The sequence below is a fragment of the Hemiscyllium ocellatum genome, chromosome 33 (assembly GCF_020745735.1).
Source record: "Hemiscyllium ocellatum isolate sHemOce1 chromosome 33, sHemOce1.pat.X.cur, whole genome shotgun sequence".
NCBI lineage: Eukaryota > Metazoa > Chordata > Chondrichthyes > Orectolobiformes > Hemiscylliidae > Hemiscyllium > Hemiscyllium ocellatum.
The window spans coordinates 22,921,750-22,942,285 of NC_083433.1; the positions used below are offsets into that span (position 1 = coordinate 22,921,750).

Sequence of the window (20,536 nt, forward strand, 5' to 3'; positions counted from 1 at the left end):
CACATTTGGCTCACTTAAGTCCTTCAGAGAAGAAAATCTGCTATCTTTACCTGGTCTGGCCTACATATGACTCCAGACCCACAACAATGGGGTTGAACATATTTTTTAATCAACCCACTCAGATGTTTTGACATACCTCTGGAGCAGGTGGAACTTGAACCTAGGTCTCCTGGGCCAGGGGTAGGGGCAGTACCACAAGTGCCCTACCAATATAGTTGATTCTCTAGGCAAATTAGGGATAGGCAATAAGTGCTGGCTGAGCCAGTAACATCCTTGAACAAATTTATATAAAAAAAAACAACAGCTAGTAGAAGATTCAGCACAGCTGCAGGCCTACGCTCAGCTTTCCTCTCCTCTGGAGTTCCACCAGTTTGAGGTGTTGTCACAATCAGCTCAGATCTAAAGGAGGATACTGAGCACGATCTTTGTGTGAGTCACTTTTGAGGACAAGTACTTGCTCTTTCTTCACAGATAATAGTTGGCACAGAATGGCCTTTAGACAGGGTTTCCCTTAACCCAGGGTCAACAGTCGAACAATCAATTCCACCACACCCACAATCTCACTACCCCCAATCTACCCACGGTGACCAATTTGCCAGATTCTGCAATATTGTCACCAGATTCTCACTGAATCCTGGTCTCTCACTGCACTTAAAATCTGAATCTGACAGGATCTGGAATCCTGTCTCGTGGTAGCGCAAATGGGTGGGTGGGGTGGAAAGTGTGTTATGGACCAGACCAAAACCTCTCAAAATATATTGAGATGATAGTCTGGACCCTATCTTTTTCTTATTTTAAACATAAGCGTAAGATGGTGCGTTCCAGCTGCAATTTAATTGGTCACGGTATTCGACTTTAAGCAAAACACACTTTATTTTTACACTACAGTTAAAAGAGACAAGATAAAAATAAAGAAAGAAATTGGCTTAACTGCAACTCTATCAAAATGATAATATATTAACTACTACTAGTTAACTGTTCCAAAATTGTGTGTCAGATAGACACACCCTTGGCAAGTGCAAATTCAGCAAAATAGATTGTCTCACGTACAATTCTAGCAGGAAGGAGAGAACTCCAGATTTTAGCTTCAAGACCCCAACAACTGCTACTGAAAGCTAAACTAAAAATATCCTGGTTCTGTGGGAGCTTGAGCCCACCCATTCAGGCTGCTTTTATTGTTCCAAATTTAAAATGAAAACCCCAAGACCTCACAAGCTGTTTACTTCATTGGTGTTGGAGCAAACTGCCTGGTATCTCTGTCTCATTATTTCTTCATTTTAGAAAAAAAGGACAAAATACACCTCTTCAAGCCATAGTAGAGAGAATAAAAAAGTAAATACTTGTAGAATGAACTAGTTGGGCTGAGTAGCCTGAATCAGTTGCTGTATTCCACATAATCTGCCCTTCTTGAATACTGCAACTCTGGGGCTAAGCAGACAGTCACAGACTGGTCAGTGAGTGGTAGAGGACGGGTTGGGGGCAATATTAGGTTTAGAGCATTGAACACTGATGAATGTATAGGGTGTTGAACAAGAAAGAGATCATGTGATGGTTAACATCCAATCTTCTGCAAGTTACCGATGGCGATTTTTAAAAAATAAATAATTTAATTCAGTGATGGCACTGTACCTTGGCTGTTTGTCACAGTCCTCGGCAGCGCATTTTGAAACAAAAATTAGACCAGCCCCAAGTTGTTTATCAGAGTGCGGAGATATGTTGCTCACAGGGGCCTCTGTCTCACAGCTGGCTTCAGGCCAGATTTCACTTCTTGGACACAGTCCAATCTTCGGAAAGGCAGCCAAAGTCTCGAATGGCAAACGGAACATCCGGCCCAGGTGATTGCAGTGAAATGAACAAACAGTCGCAGCAGACACACGCTGCCTGGCCCCAGGACCAGGCTTTTAACAGCAACACTGTCCGACCCAGAGCTCCCAAAATACCATGCTGTACATCTCTGACTGTATAATACTAAACTCACCCTCCCCCCTCACTATCAACTGGAATATTCCTACCAAAGTCAGCTCTGTGATCACAAAACGCCAAGCTTTAAGAGTCGAAGTGATGTTGTTAAAAAAGCTTCTTCTGGCACCTCAAGAATCGAGGTTGTTTTTCTAAACTTTGCTGTAAAATCGGCTTCCCTTCTTTGAGAAGCATACCCCACCCGTGCTCAGTAGCAGTTCCACCGAGTGGGGCTGCCACCGGGCCAGTGAATCCGAATCTTGGGAAAGGCCATTCAGCCCCTCCGAGCTGACCAACTATTCTATTCGATTTATACCGGAGGGTCATTCCTAGCCCCTTGCCTTGATTGGAGAAAGTGAGGACTGCAGATGCTGGAGATCAGAGTCAAGGGTGTGGTGCTGGAAAAGCACAGCAGGTCACAGGAGCAGAAGTGTCAACGTTTTGAGTGTGCACGCTTCAACAGGAATGTGGGGGTGGCCAAGGGGGCTGAGAGATAAATGGGGTGTAGGGTGGGGCTGGGGGAAAGAGAGATAGCTGGGAATGCAATGGGTAGATGAAGGTGGGGGGGGGTGATAGTTATTGGTTGGATAGGGGGGTGGAATGGCTCGATGGACAGGTAGTTGGAAGGTTGGATTCGCCTCCCCCCCCCTCATCATTTATCTCTCAGTCCCTTGGGCCACCCCTTCATTCCTAATGAACAGCTCATGCTCAATGTTAACTCTCCTGCTCCTTGGATGCTGCCTGACCGGCTGTGCTTTTCCAGCACCACACTCCTGGTCTTGATGGCGTATGAAAGCAACAACCTAACATTCTCTGTCTTGAAAGGTTCAACAAACCGTGGCTTTTGGAGGGTGTATGTGTGTGTGCATGAGTCCCACAGCGCCATCTCCAATTTCTCTCCCAAACAACCTCTCTCTTCATCATCCCTTGACTCAACCATCAAAGGAAACATTCCGCTCTATTAGGGCCTATCAAACCTTTCAATCCACAATCAGCTTCGCCAGAATTCTTACATCAAGGGGACTGGCACAAGGTTGACTCAACTGCCCTCCTAACTTAACCCTTTAAACTCTGCTATCAAAGAACAAAGAAAATTTACAGCCCAGGTGAGGATCTAAAATTGGAATTTAGGTAACAAAATATGTAGATTTTTATTTCAACAAAATGGTTTCTCGATTTAAAAGGATACTACAAAATGGCCTGTAAACCATACTGCTGAACATACTGCTGTTTTGCAGAATTAACTTGCAGGTCAAAGATAAGAGGACAATAGAGTTTTCAGAAGATGAATACTGACACATTAATTGACCATTTGAACTAACCTTGAACTAATACATGGCATGACAATTTACGTAAATTAGATATCCTTTTTAAAGAAAATATCATTGGATTAACTTGCTGTAAATCATGTCACCTTATTATATGCGATTGGTCTTTCTTTTAATTAAGGCTGTACTATTTCTTAAAAAACATATAAATAATGTGTAATTTTCAAATGTAATTGCGACACTTCATCACGGAACACAGAAGCTTCAATCTCTGTGTTCTGGATAGAATTGCGTCAAGGTACCTTCATTCAATAAAAACTAATGAACCTTGCTTTTTGAATAAACCACATTTGTCGATTCCTTTGACCGGTCTCTAACCAAGAAGCCCCTCTTGAGGGGACGCAGGTCTTCACAGGAACAGGCCCTTCAGCCCTCTAAGCCTGAGCTGATCCAAATCCACTATCTAAACCTATCGCCTAATTCGTAAGCATCTGTTGTAATGAATTTGTGCTTCACTGTTGCCCCTCACTTGATCACCCTCCAACCCTCTTGGAGTTCACTGCTATAACCAGAATATGGTCAGGATCAATAACTAACTGATTGCAATCACAGAGGAACATTACATGCCCTAAATAATCTCTGTGGATAAAATCTCTTGGCAATGGCTATATGGACAGGAAGAGTTGAGGCAGATATGGGCCAAGTGCTGGCAAATTGGACTAGTTTAGTTTAGGATATCTGATCAGCATGGACAAGTTGGACGGAAAGATATTTCCGTGCTGTACATCTCTGACTCTGAATATTTAGGTTTATGCAAGGAAATAGCCACACACTGGGTACCAAAAAGCATCTGTGGGACAACTGCACAGAATGGCTCACCTTGTTTTGGAATAGGGAGGGGGAGGTTAGAATGAGAAAATTCCCTCGTGTAGCAAAGCCCTTTCAAATCCCTCCCAATCTAATTTGTTACAAAGTTTTTTTTTCAACATTTGGAAATCATCCAGAGATTCAGAGCTGCAGACAGATTAAAGGTTATTGCTAAAACAGCCAAAGGTGACTAACGTTAAATGAGCAACTTTCAAAAGGGAAATTGGATGTAAACACCTAGAGGAAGGAATTACAAGGATATGGGGAAAAGAGCAGAGGAGATACCAATTGGAGAACTCTTTCAGAGAGCCGACACAGACACAGTGGGCTGAATTGCCTCCTTCAGTGCTAGACAATCTACGAGGGAAGAAAGGACTTTCATTGAAATGGTGCTTTTCACAACTGCCAGAGGTCTCAAAGTGCTTTAATATCAATGAAGTTCTATTTGGAAGAGCAGTCACTGTTCAAGTCTAGGATATGAAACAAGTCATGCGTGTTTAACAAATTCCCACAAACAGGAAAGTGATTAGAAAGATTGATTATCCGGTCTTTGTGATATTGATTCAGGAATAAATATTGCCTAGGACACCGGGGAGATGGCCCTGGAGTACAGTGGGACCTCTTAGTTCCAAGTTCACCTGAAGGTCAGTAAATTTCTTTCATAAATACAACCAAAGGAAGCCAGTCAGCCCTTTCTTTGTGTCTTCTCTCTGTAAGACAGTTCACCCAAAGCAATTACCCCCTGTCCTTTCCCATAGCTGCACTAAACGTCCCTTTTCAAAAACTGATCCAATTCCCTTTTGAATGCTTCAACTGAGTCTACCTTGAATTGGTCCCCACCAGCTTCAAGGAGACCATCATCATTCTGGTGCCAAAGAAAAATCATGCAGCATGCCTCAATGACTATCACTTGCTGGCTCTGAACTCCATAATTATGAAGTGCTATGAGAAGTTTGTCATGGCTTACATCAACTCCAGCCTACCAAATCGTCATGATCCTTTGCTATTTGCCTACTGATGCAACAGGTCCACAGAAGACACTATCTCCCTGCCCCTACACTTATCCCTAGAACACCTGGATAACAAGGGATATCAACCTCAGGCTCTTACTGACTGCAGCTCAGCCTTCAATACCCTTTTTCAAACAAAGTCATCTTTAAACTCCGAAGTCTCAGCTCCCCGCACTCTGTAACTGGATTCTCAACATCCTGACCTATACATGCATTCAGTAGGTAACAGTACATCCTCCAATGTAATCCTCAAGACTGGTGTCCTGCAAGGCTTCATCCTCAGCCCCTTACTGTACACCTTATATACAGAGTGTGGAAAATGTGTGTAAGTGTGGATTCTGCAGAAGTCACATACGCAGAAGTGATAAGACTCAATGTTGCTTCAGCAGAAGTCATAAGATTCAGCTATGGGGGGGGGGGGGGCGGGTAACAGGGGTGCACACTAACAACAGGCCACAGATGGATGTGGTAAACCGATTAGATTAGCAGCTGCACAGAGCAACTGCAACTGTCACATATGAGATAAAAGGGGAAGTACTGAGAGTGTATAAAAATGTACTGAAATTGTTCAGGGGTGTGCCTACTTTTGGACACCCAGTCTTGCAAGAACGTATGAATAAAGACTGCTTTGGAATTTGATTCGGACTAAGATTATTTGGCAGTGAGCTTCGTTTCTCACAAGAGGAAACTCGATTATCCAAACGAAATGGGCAGGCACTACTTCATTTGGATAATTGATTATTCGGATAATTGATTTTACCTTAAACAAGGGAAGACATGCTGATCTAACATTATGCTCTACCAGAGAATTTATTTATATCTACAATTTTAATGTATTGAGTGCAAGACGATACAGATTTCATATGATGAACTAAATAAAGCATTGATAACACGAGAAACCTTATTAAAAATGCAGCAGTAGTTTCCATTGCAAGGAGTGATGAGGACAGCATTAAACAAGGTCCCAAACAGCTTTTATGATCGCAAGAGCATTCGTCAGTTTCCAGTCTCACGAAAGAAAGACATGACGCACTGCCTCACACGTGCATTTACATTCTCCGCCATAAAGTGACAGGAATACCTTGTACTGTAAAACACTCACTTTTGCAAAGGGCTGTGTAACATCCCTTATCTAAAAAAAAATCCAGTCGCTGATGCATGAGCTGCTTGTGTTACTTTGTTTCTGCCAGCATTTTCACATGTTCTTCAGTACAGGTAATCCAAATTCATTTACCTCTTTTGAGAATGTGGAGGGGGAATGAGCAGGCAGGGAAAGAGTTAAATTCTGAGTTTTGTGAAACAAGAGGTTCAGTTGAACATGACTCAGATCAGATAAGAACTTACAGTTAACAATGAGGTGCTGGAGGCAAGGGTAATGGGTTAACAAGGTGGAAAAGCATTCATTATGTACAGCCATTTAACAAGATGAGCATTCAGTATGTAAAGTCAGTTGACAAGGTGAAAAGTGTTCAATATATGAGCCAGTTATTCATTGTATAATGCCAGATCGCTTAATCTCTACTATTGATACTCGCTGATTGTAATAGCCACCCAATCAATATGTATGTTGCCTTATCTCATGCTCCTCCCTGTAAAGTGACTACATAATTCACTACGAAACAGCTGTTCGAGAAAAGACTGAGAACTCATGTCTCTGTGCATATGGGCAATCATTCTCTCTCCCTCCACAGCCCAGAATAAAGATGAAGGAAGTAAAACCATTCCATGTCTCTGAGCATTTTGCTTCGACTGAGGTGGGAACGGGACGACACTTTAACATCACTTTTTTTGTGGGACCATGAAACCTTCTTCAGACAATTGAAATTCGGATAATCAAGGTTCCTCTGTACTCATGACTGTGTGGCCAAATTCTGCCTCAACTCCATTTACAAGTTTGCTAACGACATTAACATTGTAGGTTGGATTTCAAACAAGAATGCGAGAGAATATAGGATAGAGGGCTTGGTATAAAGACCACAATCTCTCCATCAATGTCAGCAAAACAAAGGGGCTGGTCATTGACTTCAGGAAGCAGAGTGGAGGGCATGCCTCTGTCTACATCATGGGTGCTGAGGTGGACATGATTGAGAAGGTCAAGTTACTTGAACTGATGATCATCATACCCTGTGGATGCAATGATCAAAAAAGCGCAATAACATCTCTGCTTCCTCGGGAGGGTAAGGAAATTTGGCATTTCCACAAGGACTCTTTCCAATTTTTAATAGATATACTTTAGGAAGCTGGATGCATCACAGCTATTCCCAAGACTATGAGAAACTACAGAGCCAGTCCATCACACAAGCCAATCTTCCATCCAATGACTCCATCTATACATCCCGCTACCTCGGGTAATCAACCAACATCATCAAAGGACGCTCCCACCCAAGTTATCCTCTCTTTCACCAGGCAGAAGATAAAAAAGTTTGAAAATATGTATAAATAGATTAAAGAGCAGTTTCTTCCCCGCTGTTATCAGACTTTTAGACCGACTTCTCAAATGTTAATTCTGATCTCTCTCTCTCTCTCTCTATCGGCACCTTCTCTGCAACTATAACACTATATTCTGTACTCTGTCCTTCTTTCCTGATGCACTTTGTATGGTAAGATCTGCTGCAAGTGCTGACAACACTTTTCACTGTATCTCAGCAGGTGACAATACTAAATCAGTCAATCTTGAAAGGATGCATTTCAGATCTTAACCAATTGCTGTGTAAAGATTTATTCCTCATGTCATGGGATGTGGGCATTGCTGGCTTTATGGTCATTTATTGCCCCACCCCTAACTGCCCTGGAGAGCTGCAATCCATTTGCTGCATGAATCCTGGTGGGGAAGGAGTTCCAGGATTTTGACCCTGTGACAATGATGGAACAGTGATATATTTCCAAGTCAGGATAGTGTGTGGCTCGGAGGGGAACCTGCAGGTGTCCCTGCTCACCTACTGCCCTTGTCCTTGTGGATGGTAGAGGTCACGGGTTTGTAAGGTGCAGTCTAAGGAACCTTGCTGAACAGTGTACAGGTAGTATGCAGTGCTGCCACTGTGTGTTAGTGGTGAAGGGAATGATTGTTTAAGGGGGCAGATGAGGTGCCAATAAGCAGCTATCTTGTCCTGGATGGTGTCAAACTGCTTGAATATTGTTGGAGCTGATGGCCAGGCTTTGGGCATTTAGGTGGAGTTATTTGCGACAGATTTCCCACACTCTGACCCGGAGGAAGTGAGGACTGCAGATGCTGGAGATCAGAGTCAAAAAGTGTGGCGCTGGAAAAGCACAGCAGGTCAGGAAGCATCTGAGGAGCAGGACAGTTGACGTTTCAGGCATAAGCCCTTCATCAGGAATTCCTTATGCGCAAGACGGTGATTCTCCTGCTCCTCGGATGCTGCCTGACCTGCTGCGCTTTTCCAGTGCTGCATGTTTCAATCATACTCTGATTTGATCTTGTAGCCACCATATTCTTATGATGGGTCCAGTTCAGTTTCTAGTCAATGGTAACCCCCAGGATATTGATATGAAGAGATTCAGCAATTATAATGCTATTCACTATTAAGGGAAAGTCATTAGATTCTATCTTTTGGACCCGGTCTGTGTGTAGCACAAATATTACTTGCAACAATGTTGCACCTGCTCAGTACTACACTGCAGCGTCAGACTTTTGAGCTCAAGCCCTGAAGTGGAACTTGAATTGGCTGATTCAGAGGCATGTGTACGATCCACTCAGTCACAGTTGATCCACAGCAACTGTATTTTGGGTTAAAACAACAAATTTAAAAAGTCACAATATCAGGTTATAGTCCAACAGGTTTATTTGGAATCACTAGCTTCCGGAGTGCTGCTCCTTCATCCTTAACCTTCACAACCACCTAATGTAGGAGGGGCACTCCAAACGCTTCATCCACTGGTAACACGGTGACTCAGTGGTTAGCACTGCTGCCTCACAGCACCAGGGTTTCAGGTTCGTATTCTATCCTTGAGCGACTGTCTGCGTGGGTTTCCTCCCACAGTCCAAACATGTGCAGGTCAGGTGGATTGGCCATGTTAAATTGCCCATAGTGTTAGGTGCATTAGTCAAAGGGAAATGGGTCTGGGTGGTTACTCTTCGGAGGGTCAGTTGGGCCGAAGGGCTTGTTTCCACACTGTAGGGAATCTAATATTATCTTAACCTCCACATCTCCTTCATCCCTAACCTCCACAGCCATCTAATGAAGGAGCGACGCTGCGAAAATAGTGCTTCCAAATAAACCTGTTGGACTATAACCTGGTGTAGTGTGATTTTTAACTTTATACACCCCAGTTCAACATCGGCATCTCCAAGTCATGGTGACCATCGACACCATAACATACAACAGTTCTTTTTATTTAAAAAAAAGACACGAGCAGCGATGAAGGGACAGAACATTATATTAAGAGGATCCTGCTGATGCAATGGACTGTACAGTACACAGACCCACGAGCGTAAACAGAAGTCAGTTCGAAACACCCCAGAGTTCACGCCCCCTTGCGACGCTGCCCATCACACACCGATTACGGCTTCGTCAACCAATCGTATTCTTCAACACTCGAGTCAATTGCAGGCCCATTCATAAAATTCACCACATGTCCCTCTCTAAACTTCTTCAATGAGTTCCAGTACTACGGGTCTTTTACAATTACAATTGCACGTAATAAATTACCAATACAAGGTTTTTTAAAAAAAATAGAAGGAAAGGGTTTATTTCGTCTTTCCACTGACTTGCATTTTTCTTTCAAAAATTCACATTCATGATAAATAGTGTCTATTTTGACCGTGTATGGAGGTCAATACATCTTTCGCAAACTGAATAAGGTGGTCAAGTTTCTAAACAAATGTCTGGTAATTACGTATTTTTCTAAAGGCACTTTTTAGAATTTGTGATCTTAAATTTTAATTCCGTTGCATCGCACGCCTCCTTCCCATTTTGAAAAATAAAATGAATGAGAAGTTTAAATTAAATATATTGATTATTCATTAAAGTTGCTCTGCGATGGTTGTGTGCAGGCACTTTCCCTCAACAGTTAGCGAAATCTTACTACGCGGCGATCAACAAAATATGGCACTGGATTCCAATTGGATTTTTTTTCGGCGAGGGTGATGCGGTAAAAGAGTGGACAGATCCGTTTAAAAATGTACATTCGAACCTAACTCGTCTCAGATCGGGCGACCCACCAAGACGCAATTATTCTCCTGTCCTGGCTCCTCCAAGGAGAAATGCAACCGAAACAGGGTTATGAAGCGAGCTTTAAAATGCGTTATCTCAGGCTTGTACGCAGTTCCTACTACTAGCAACAACAAACAGAATAGGGGTTCTCCTCTCAAATCCTGCAAAAATAAATATTGGAGTAGAACTTGCAAGTCGTTAAAAGGTAAAATGAAAAATTAAACAGATGGAGGTGGGGAAGAAAAAGCAACTTTTGTTTGTTTAGAAGGAGGACACGAATTTCTTTTAAAAAAGTGGGAGGATCCCTCTATTACAAAACAAATTAGAGAGAAGAGGAGCGGCCATTATCTGCTGGACAAGAAGCGGAGAAAATCTGATTGAGAGGAGGTTGCAGCCGAGGGAATTCCCCACGTGCGCGGTCCTTTGGAACACGGATACATTATTAAATGTTGTAAACTTTGGATACAATCGCTGAGATTCCAAAGTGGAACATTTGGTGATCCAAGCGATTCCCACGTGGTTGCTTCCCGCGACTGCTGCATAGGTTCCCGTTTCCTCGTTTAGCTTTATTCCTTGTATTATTTTTTTAAAAAGGGCCAAAATTATTTTCAGCTGCTCCTTCTGCATTCTTACTTTACAGGGAACTTGACCCTCCCCCGGCGCAATACTCTGGGATTGCCCCCTTTCAACACCCATCCACGTGGACGTCCTATCTAAATGTCTCCCTCTCCTGATGTTTCTCCATTGATACATTGTTTCAGAAATAAACAAACTGGATACAAACCTGCATAAGCCTCCAATCACTTCCTTCTCCGCTTTGCGGAATTCTTGCAAGGTCTTCTGTCCCGGGTAATAAGCCATCGAATCTTTTGCAATCCAGTTTCCAAAATACACACAAGAAGATCAAAGCTGTTGTTGGCAGACTCGCGTGTTTTTTTTAATACATACACTGTTGTAGTAAAAACATTCAGCAATGGCGGGAAACAGCTGGGACCTCGTGGTCAGCTGGAGCCGCAGCACCGCTTTCTGCCTCCGCACAGCTTTGCTTGCGTTGACAGCCACTGGGTCTTAGAGCTCGCCGGTTTTAAACAGGGTTTCCCCTCTGGCTGCTCTGCACCGTCCCCCCGGGGAAGTTGCTGCAGAGCTGATTGATTCATCGCTACGGGCAGAGGCTGAGGGGATGGCAGTCAGAGTGGGGCATCCGGAGCATGTTTAAACGGACGGAATAATAGTAAATTTGTATGGTGGTTGTTGTGGGGGGAGGGGTTTTAAAATTAGCAATACTAACAGAAGCGGTTTTGCTGAATGTTTTGGCTCTCTCGGCAACACACTGTTCTCCGTATTGCACTGACATTTTCAGCTACTGCCGCTAGAGATAAGGGTGCACGGAGCAGATTACGAGCTGTTCTGAGTTCAGATCCAACGAAGCTGTCACTGTCGCGGTGTGAGGCGTGTTGTTTAGCTCAATGCATTACCACTGCTGAGAGTGATGTAGTGTGTACAGAAGCTGATGTTCCTGGAGATATTACGAAGTGGAGATGACTGGGGCAGTAGCTAGAAATTCCCCTACCCCAAGATAGAGCTACATGTTGGTGGATTGTTGTGTGAAATTGTACAGATCCAGTATAGTTTACACAAGTTGAGGTCTAGAGTATTAGAACAAGGATATGATGTTGGAGTTGTATAGAACGTCGGAGTACTGTGTGCCACAACTGTAGTACTGTCTGCAGTCTGGTCACCTCACTACAGGGGATACAGGAGGTTCACTGGGATGTTGTCTGGGATGGAGCACTTGAGCTGTAGGGAGAAACTAGATAGGCTTGGATTGTCTTCTTTCGAGCAAAGAAGACTGAAGGGGAGACATGATGGAGATGCATAAGATTATGAGGGGCATGGATAGATTATAGGGAGCAGCTGTTTCTCATGTTGAGGGGTCAATCATAAGAGGGCATAGTTTTAGGGCAAGGGGCAGGAGATTCAGAGGGGTTTTGGGAGAAAACATTTTCACTCAGTGGGTGATGGGAATTTGGAATGCACTGCCTGGAAACCTTTAAAAATATTTGGATCAGCACTTGACAACACTCAAGGATATGGGACAAGTCCAGGAAATTGACATAAAAACACAGCAGATGCTGGAATCCAAAGTAGACAAGCAGGAGGCTGGAGGAGCACAGGCAGCACCAGGAAGAGCACAAACTAGCATTCCCACTCTACCAGGATCGAGACTGGGAGTTACGGAGCTTTCCAACTTGTCTGTGCTGGATCCGACCTGGGAGTATCTATAGCACAAACACACTCAGCAAACCTCTGCATTCCTGGCTGTTTCTGTTTTGTATTTGCACTGTTCCCCACTTGGACTGACAGAGATTGGTGTTGGTAGGAAATTGCAAAAAAATCTTCAACTATGACACAAACTGTGGATCATAACTGAATCACTGAACTTGACTGAAGGAATTAGGTGAAAGTGAGGACTGCAGATGCTGGAGATTAGAGTCATGATTAGAGTGGTACTGGAAGATTCCTGGTGAAGGGCTCCTGTCGAAATGTCGATTTTCCTGTTCCTCGGATGCTGCCTGACCTGCTGTGCTTTTCCAGTACCACTCTAATCATGATTGAAGGAACAGCAATTGAGCCACACCCACACAGCATAAACAATATACACAAATTGGCATGTTTAAACAGTCTGTTGTTCTTTCATGGCATGTTTTCCCCTACCTCAAGGCCAGGAGGCCGAGGTTCAAGAGCTACCTGTTCTCGATGTATGCAATATCCCCTTTGAACAGGTTGATGAGGAAAATGAAAATGTGGGTGATACTGGCAAGGTCCACATTGATTACCCATCCCTAATTGCCCTTGAATTGCCCTGCTTTTAAAAGTTAATCGTATTGGCTCGCAGGGCAGCGGTAGGAGTCCGGCTGACAATCACTGCCATCCAATGCCTTAAAATGACAGTGGTTGGACCTGACATCCTGCACCAGTTGGAGGATAGAACATAGAACATAGAAGGATACAGCACAGTACAGGCCCTTCGGCCCTCGATGTTGCGCCGACCGAATCCTACCTAACCTATACTAGCCCAATAACTTCCAAATGCCTATCCAATGCCCGCTTAAATGACCATAAAGAAGGAGAGTTCACCACTGATACGGGCAGGGCATTCCATGAACTCACAACCCGCTGTGTGAAGAATCTACCCCTAACATCTGTCCTATACCTACCACCCCTTAATTTAAAGCTATGTCCCCTAGTAACACCTGACTCCATTAGCGGTAAAAGGTTCTTAGTATCTACCCTATCTAAACCCCTAATGATCTTATACACTTCTATCAGATCTCCCCTAAACCTTCTCTTCTCCAATGAGAACAGCCCCAAGTGCCTCAGCCTTTCCTCATAAGATTTTCCTACCATTCCAGGCAACATCCTGGTAAACCTCCTCTGCACTCGTTCTAAAGCTTCCACATCCTTCCTATAGTATGGCGACCAAAACTGCACACAATACTCCAGATGAGGCCGCACCAGAGTCTTATACAACTGCAACATGACCTCAGGACTCCGGAACTCAATTCCTCTGCCAATAAAGCCCAGTACACCATATGCCTTCCTCACAGCACTATTTACCTGGGTGGCAACTTTCAGAGATCTGTGTACATGGACACCAAGATCCCTCTGCTCATCCACACTACCAAGTAGCCTACCATTAGCCCAGTAATCCATCATCTTGTTATTCCTACCAAAGTGAACGACTTCGCACTTAGCTACATTGAATTCCATTTGCCACATTTCCGCCCAGCTCTGCAACTTATCTATATCCCGCTGTAACCTACCACTTCCTTCCTCACTATCCACAACTCCACCGACTTTTGTGTCATCCGCAAACTTGCTTACCCAGCTTTCAAGTCCTTCCTCTAGATCATTTATAAAGATAACAAAAAGCAATGGTCCCAAAACAGATCCTTGTGGTACACCGCTAGTAACTGCGCTCCAAGATGAACATAATCCATCAACTACTACCCTCTGTCTCCTTCCAGCCAGCCAATTCCTAATCCAAACCTCTAATGTATCCTCAATGCCATACCTCCGAAGTTTTAGCATTAGCCTACCATGGGGAACCTTATCGAACGCCTTACTAAAATCCATATACACAACATCTACTGCTTTACCCTCATCCACTTCCTTGGTCACCTTCTCAAAGAACTCAATAAGGTTTGTGAGGCACGACCTGCCCTTCACAAAACCATGCTGGCTATCCCTGATCACGTTATTCCTACCCAGATGTTCATAAATCTTATCCCTTACCATTCTCTCTAAGACTTTGCCCACCACTGAAGTCAGACTCACTGGCCTATAGTTGCAAGGGCTATCCTTACTCCCTTTCTTGAACAATGGGACCACATTCGCTATCCTCCAGTCCTCTGGTACTATTCCTGTTGACAACGACGACATAAAAATCCAGGCCAATGGCTCTGCTATCTCCTCCCTAGCTTCCCATAGGATCCTGGGGTAAATGCCATCAGGCCCAGGAGACTTATCTATATTCATCCTTTCCAATATTCCCAAAACCTCTTCCCTGCATATTTCCAGGGCATCCATTCTAATTATTTGTGATTCCATATTCACATCAGCAACAGTGTCCTGTTCCTGAGTGAATACTGAGGAAAAGTACTGATTTAATGTCTCTCCAATCTCCTCCGCCTCCACACACAACTTCCCACTACTATCCTTGACTGGACCGATACCTACCCTAGTCATCCTTTTATTCTTGACATACCTATAGAAAGCCTTTGGGTTTTCCCTAATCCTACCAGCTAAAGACTTTTCATGTCCCCTTCTCGCTTCTCTTAGCTCCCTCTTTAGCTCCTTCCTGGCTACCTTATAACACTCAATCGCCCCTACTGAACCTTCACGCCTCATCTTTACATATGCCGCCTTCTTCCCTTTCACAAGGGACTCCAATTCCTTACTAAACCACGGCTGCCTCACAAGGCCCTTTACACCATGCCTGACTGGTACATACCTATCGAGGACACGCAGTAGCTGCTCCTTGAACACTCCCCACATCTCATTAGTGTTCTTCCCTTGAAGCCTGTTTTTCCAATCCACACATCCTAAGTCATGCCTCACTGCATCATAATTTCCTTGCCCCCAGCTATAGCTCTTGCCCTGCGGCACACGATTATCCCTCTCCATCACTAAAGTAAAAGTCACCGAGTTGTGGTCACTGTCCCCGAAGTGCTCACCTACCTCCAAGTCTAACACCTGGCCTGGTTCATTACCTAGAACCAAATCCAATATAGCCTCCCCTCTTGTTGGCCTGTCGACATATTGTGTCAGGAAACCCTCCTGCACACATTGTACAAACACCGACCCATCTAATGAACTCGAGCTATAGCTCTCCCAGTCAATATCTGGGAAGTTAAAGTCCCCCATAACAACCACCCTGCTACCTTCACTCTTTTCCTGAATCATCCTCGCAATATTATCCTCTACTTCTCTAGGACTATTAGGAGGCCTGTAGAAAACACCTAACAGGGTGACCTCACCTTTCCTATTTCTAACCTCAGCCCAAACTACCTCAGATGGCAAGTCCTCTTCCATCGTCCATTCCACTGCTGTGATACTGTCTTTGACAAGTAATGCCACGCCTCCCCCTTTTTTACCCCCATGTCTGATCCTACTAAAACATTTGAACCCTGGAACGTGCAACAGCCATTCTTGTCCCTGTTCTACCCACGTCTCTGTAATGGCCACAACATCGAAGTCCCAGGTACCAACCCACGATGACCAGGTGTGTGGTGGAATCCCATCTGTGCACATCCCTGCCCAGACAGAATTTCACATTGGCCCCAGGAGCCTATGCCCCACAACCTGAGCCACTTCCGAAATGTACATTGTATGTCTTTCAGGCTATGTCCAGACTGATGCTGCTGCACACCATCCACTTCTGCTCTTTTATCCACCGCTCAGACACACATGCGTACCCATTTACCTCGGAACAGTGGGATCCCCAGTGGAAGGCTCTTTATGTAGGAGCCCTCCCTCTTTCCTTCAGGAGCTTAGGGTGAAGGCTGTTGCATGCAGCAGTCCCTTGTAACCACAGATTGCAGTGGCTCACAGACTCCCAGCCCAACTGTGTGTTTTGCGGCACTGTGGAGTCTGTGGATTGCATGCGTGTATTGATTGTAGGCGTTTGAACTTCCTAGTTACCTGAAGAACATGTTGCAATGTTTTTGGTTACACTTCAGCCACACGCTCCTGACCTTTGGGCACCCACTGTGGGCAGGTTGAAGGATCTTCTCATGGGTCTGCTCCTGGGTCTGGCAAGGCTGATCGTTAACAGGTTCAGGCAGCGGGCTGTGGAGGAGGTAATTTCTGTCAACTGCCCGCCTCTGTTCTGCTGTCATATTCGAGCCTGGTGTCCCTGGAGAGGGAGCACAAATTGTCTACTAACACTCTTGATGTCTTTAGGGAGAGGTGGGCACCGCGGTGGGTGGTGGTGGAGTGCTTTACTCCCCCTCCAATTCTATTTTGATCCCTATCCTCTACCCACCTGTATCACTTTATTCACTTAAGTTTTGCCCTTATTGGGCTTTGCTTGTTATTGGTTCCCCGGCAATGTGGGTGTTTTTCTTGGCAGTGGAAGTATTGAATAACATTAATTCCACACTGGCGTTTTCACTGAGTCCCTACAGTTACACACCAAATAAATACGTGGTTCTGGAGTTACAGGTAGGCCAAACCAGACAGCAGATATCATTCCCTGAAGGACATTAGAAAGCAGATGAGTCTTTATGAAATGATAGTCTAAAGATCACTGAGACTAGATTTCGTTCTGGATTTTTATGAATTGAATTGAGTATTTGAAACCATGTTCCCCAGAGCATTAGTCTGATCCTCTAAATTACTAATCCAGTGAGATTACCACTGTGCTCCTGACTTTATCACTTTGTGATGTACACATCATTGGTTACTGGTGACCTGATTGCCGTTTAGAGGTGTTTGCTGTGTGTAAGTTGGCTGCCATGATTTGGAGACACCAGTGTTGGACTGGGGTGTACAAAGTTAAAAATCACACAACACCAGGTTATAGTCCAACAGGTTTATTTGGAAGCACTAGCTTTTGGAGCACTGCTCCTTCATCTGATGAAGTACCTGCACTTCAGTCATACTTCAATTGGCTATAAAGCACTTCTGAGGTTGTGAACGCTGTGCTTAAAAATACAAGTTATCCCTTTGATTAGCACTGTTAGACCCTTCAAAATACTGTGTCAAGTGGTTCTGAAACCGCTGCCTTCTTGAATTACTATTTCAGATGTTGGCAAGTGGTTTCTAGAAGGTTACTGGGCAATTAGCACACTTAATAAAATTCTGCAGCGCATTTGTTTCTTAAGAGATCCAAATCAAACAAATTAACAAAATAATTATTAAACTTTTATAGCTGAGAAGGCGACTTGGCTGAAGCTGCCTGTGCCAAATCAGTCTATAATGAATCTTGCTGCTCATTAGCCCGTGTTTTCCTCTACTTCAAATGTGTACCCATTTTTTCCTTTAAGAATGCTTTGATCCCTGCCTCGATTTTCCTCTATAGTTAAATAGCCCTTGGAATAAAGGGCTGTATTTATATTCTAGTACATACCCACTTGTACTTGATGATTACTTACAACCAATGATCTCTTGTCATTGAATTCCCAGCCGGAAGAGTATTTTCCCCTTTTGCTCTTAGTCTTCACTAGACCATCTCTGCTCCAAGGAGAGCGATTCCGGCTTCTCCAGAGAACTGAAGTCCCTGATCCTTGGTGTCACCTTGCTAAATATCCTCTGCATGCTCCTTCAAGTCCTTGCCTCTCTTTGTACGTGTGAAGCCCAGAATTGAATATAATACTTCTGCTGAGCTGAACAGAGATTTGTAAAAGTTTACAAAGCTTTTTTTGTTTTTACTTACAAAGTTAAAACGCCACTGGCCTCTTTAACTGCATCAACCTGTCCTGCCTTTTCCAAAGGTTTGTGAACATGCCTCTGAAAAACTTACTTTGTCTGTTTATGCTGAAGAGAGAGACATGTTGATGAAGATTTTACCCTCATCTGGACATATGTGAGAAAACCAACCATTTGGTGATCTGATGTAGTAATGGGCATAGGTGGGTGAGAATGGAAATGCAGGACATGTAGATGTGCTGTTATTCTGGGCAGATCAATCCATCAGTTAGCAGCTTCCATCTGGCTCAAGCTCAACCAAAAACCAATGGCAAGAGAGCCCAAACCCAACTAATAATCAATGGTGCGGGAGCCCAAATCCAACCAAGAATCAATTGCAGGGGAGTCCAAACCCAACCAATAACCACTGACAGAGGAATCCAAACCCAATGAATAACCAATGACAGGGGAGCACAAACACAACCAATAACCAATGGTGGGGGAGCCCAAATTCATCCAAGAATCAATTGCAGGGGAGTCCAAACCCAATCAATAAGCAACAGCTCCAACTGGGTGCAACGTGGCCATTGCATGCAATTACTTTGTGAGCAAATCAACCATTTTAAAAAGAGTAATTATTCTGAACAAGTGTATCTAGAGCAAATGTTTCCATTTGTGGGGAAGAGCACTATTAGAGGCTGTTAATGTAAGATAGTCACCAGGGGAATTTAGAAGAAACTTCTATCCTCGAGGAATAGTGAAATTGTGGAATTTGTTACCAAAGGCAGAGCCTGAAGTGAGTAGTTTGGCTGCGTTGAAGCTCAGAGTGAATGAGAGAGAAAATATAAAGTTTTGTTGGCCAACTTAGTTGGGGAAAGATAGAGGTGGTTTGATTGGAACACAAGTGCCAGCATGGAATTGTTGGCTGAATGGTCTGTTTCTGTGCAATTTATAAAATTGAAGGCGATTTTAGAATGGTTACAGCACAGAAAGGAATAATTCTGTTCATTTCTTGAGCAACTCCACTTTCCCCAGAACCCCACAGAGGTTCCTTTCAGTCCTGTACCTCAATCCCTGTTGCAAACCATGATTGAATTTGCTTCCACTACAGTCACCACTCGCTGCATAAAGAAGTTTTAGTCTTGCCCATGTTGGGATCTTTTGCTGAGCACCTTAAATTAGTGTTCTCTGGTTCTTCATCATAGAATCCCTACAGCATGGAAAGTTGCCATTCAGCCCATCTAGTCCACGCTGACCATCTGAAGAGTATCCCACCCTATAACCTGCATTTCCCATGGCTAATCCACCTAGCCAGCAAATCCCTGATACTATGGGCAGTTTAGATTAGATTAGATTCCCTACAGTGTGGAAACTGGCCCTTCAGTCCCACAAATCCATACCAACCCTCTGAAGAGCAACCCACCTAGACCCATTCCCCTACATTTTCCCCTGACTAATGCGCCTAACACTATGGGCAATTTAGCACGGCCAATTCACCTAACCTGCACATCTTTGAATTGTGGCAGGAAACCAGAGCACCTGGAGGAAATCCACACAGATACAAAGAGAACATGCAAACTCCACACAGCCAGTCACCCAAGGCTGGAATTGAATCTAGCTTCCTGGCGCTGTGAGACTGCAGTGCTAACCACTGAGCCGCTCATTAATGTGTTATTGGGAATAGCTTCTCACCATGTATTCTGTGTCGACCCTTCATGATTTTAAACACTTCTAGCATGGTTTCTATCCACATAAACGAAGTCCCTTATCCTTGGCTCTTTTCGTTCAAACCTTTTCTGCAGCATCTCTACAGCCTTTGCCTCCTTCCTAAAATGTGTAATGCCACATGTAACTGGCTGGGAATGAACGACAGGGGAACAGAGAGAGAAAACTATTACCACTGGCTGGGGAGCTGAGGACTCGAGACTGTAGTCTGAAAATTAGAGCTAGACATTTTAGGGAACAAGATGAGTAAATCCTGCAGTACACAATAGTGATAATTTGAAATTCCCTTCAATTTTTAATTTTATTTCTGAGGTAGAAAGGTGTTTGGTAACCAGACGTATCGTGGAATATGAAGTTCAGTCATACACCAATCTTGACCTTATTAAATGGCAGAACAAGCTGAAGGAACCTCTTGTTACCAATGGTCTGGGGTGAGCAACAGTGAACCTCATAAGACTATAAGATGTAGGAGCAGAACGAGATCATTCAGCCTATTGAGTCTGTTCTGCCACTCAATGAGATCATGGCTGATCCGATAATCCTCAACTCCACTTTCCTGCCTTATCTCCATAACCCTTTATTTCTGTACTGATTTCAAAATCTGTCTATCTCAGCCTTGGAATAT

At 43.9% G+C, this 20,536-nt stretch overlaps 1 protein-coding gene across 2 annotated transcripts in view; it reads right to left on the minus strand.

Annotated features, from left to right (window-relative positions):
• Positions 1-11,283, minus strand: part of LOC132831496 (transcription factor AP-4-like) — a 34,082-nt gene extending 22,799 nt beyond the window's left edge. The window contains exon 1 of one of the 2 annotated variants that reach the window (XM_060849672.1): positions 11,060-11,283. In XM_060849672.1, the coding sequence (XP_060705655.1) occupies positions 11,060-11,136 (77 nt within the window). In that variant the 5' untranslated portion in view covers positions 11,137-11,283. Of the gene's footprint in view, positions 1-1,629; positions 1,975-11,059 lie in introns of those variants that run through there. The other variant, XM_060849671.1, reaches the window with a different exon arrangement.
• Between the last annotated feature and the right edge of the window lie 9,253 nt (positions 11,284-20,536).